At 37.3% G+C, this 1,229-nt stretch overlaps 1 protein-coding gene across 1 annotated transcript in view; it reads right to left on the bottom strand.

Annotated features, from left to right (window-relative positions):
- Nucleotides 1-43: 43 nt before the first annotated feature.
- The window catches only part of LOC9299078, a 10,167-nt gene continuing 8,981 nt past the window's right edge, over nucleotides 44-1,229 (bottom strand). The window contains exons 2-5 of the mRNA XM_021018808.1: nucleotides 980-1,098; nucleotides 720-818; nucleotides 334-453; nucleotides 44-241 (exon numbers count right to left, since the gene is read on the bottom strand). Of these exons, the coding sequence (XP_020874467.1) occupies nucleotides 44-241; nucleotides 334-453; nucleotides 720-818; nucleotides 980-1,098 (536 nt within the window). The remainder of the gene's footprint in view (nucleotides 242-333; nucleotides 454-719; nucleotides 819-979; nucleotides 1,099-1,229) is intronic.

Genomic DNA, 1,229 nt, shown 5'->3' with positions numbered 1-1,229 from the left:
GCGATCCTTTTTTCACGTGGCGCGCTAATTTTTTTTATCTTTTTCATGCAAAGAGCCAACCTGAAGAGGAAACATATGCTGTTCTGAGAGTTGTAATACTCACCTTTCGCGTCCGCAACGGCTTCTCCTCAGCTTCAGAACGATTTGCAGTAAGTAACTCTTTCAAGTTCATAGAGAGCTCTCTACCACGCTCCTCCTCCAACATAATCTCAGCCAGCAAATCTCGCTTGCGCTCCTCAGACTGTCAATTCAAGGGGAAAAGAAGTGTTGTATATTTGGTCATTGATTCCTCAATGAAAGAAACTACCAAATAGATGCATATAGAAGTTGTACCTCCTGCAATTTTGTTGCATAACCATTCGTAAATGTGGAGACAGCACGGTGATCATCATGGGATTTCCGCTGGGAACCATATTCGGAGTTCCCCAAAGATTCTCTCTTCTTTGGTGTTGCCTGTTTAACATGTTCATTAAAGCAACAATAATACAACAATAAAAACAGTCATAGGATATTGTTAAATTTAGTCATCATATCTAATTAACCATTATAAAATCTTATTCATTCAGATTCTCTCAGTTTAAAGCAACATCCAGAAAGATCTATCCTTTTTATAGGACTAGAATGGTTTCAAGCAGAGAGTGAGCACTCATATATAAGTAAGTTAATGTAGTGCTGAGAAAAATAAATAAAAAATAATAGTTGGTTGAATACCCACAAACCTTATTTTGGGCATATACTGTTCGAATTATCCTCTCAGTTCCATGCTTGGTAGAGCTGGAATCCTTTCCTTCATCATCTGTGACTGCAGAAGACTGGCTCTGTAACATCCCAGACAATTTTTCCCCATCAGTAACAAAAACTATAACATTTCTAGCGTATGGAGTTAGACCAGAATATATCATACACAAAAAGATTAACCAACAAAACGATTTCTAAACAAGGATAGAATACCATAAAACCAAAGTATATTTAGACTTACAGAGTAGCCATCATGGTATTTGACTGGATTTTGACTAAAAGACCTCCTAAGACCTTGTCTATTATCTGAAGCCACAGATTTCTGAGAACCACTATTTTGACTCTTTCCACTTATGAAGGCTTTTCACATCCCTTGAACTGCTTGAATACTGGAACTTGGATCTACATCACTCTGCAAATGTAAAATAATTCATGGTCGATCACACTCCTCCAATATACAGTACACTACCCAAATACAAATCACTACTCAT

This window comes from Arabidopsis lyrata, assembly GCF_000004255.2.
Source record: "Arabidopsis lyrata subsp. lyrata unplaced genomic scaffold ARALYscaffold_58, whole genome shotgun sequence".
NCBI lineage: Eukaryota > Viridiplantae > Streptophyta > Magnoliopsida > Brassicales > Brassicaceae > Arabidopsis > Arabidopsis lyrata.
Note: the sequence above shows the minus strand (reverse complement) of the source record. Positions and strands in the feature narration are given on the sequence as shown.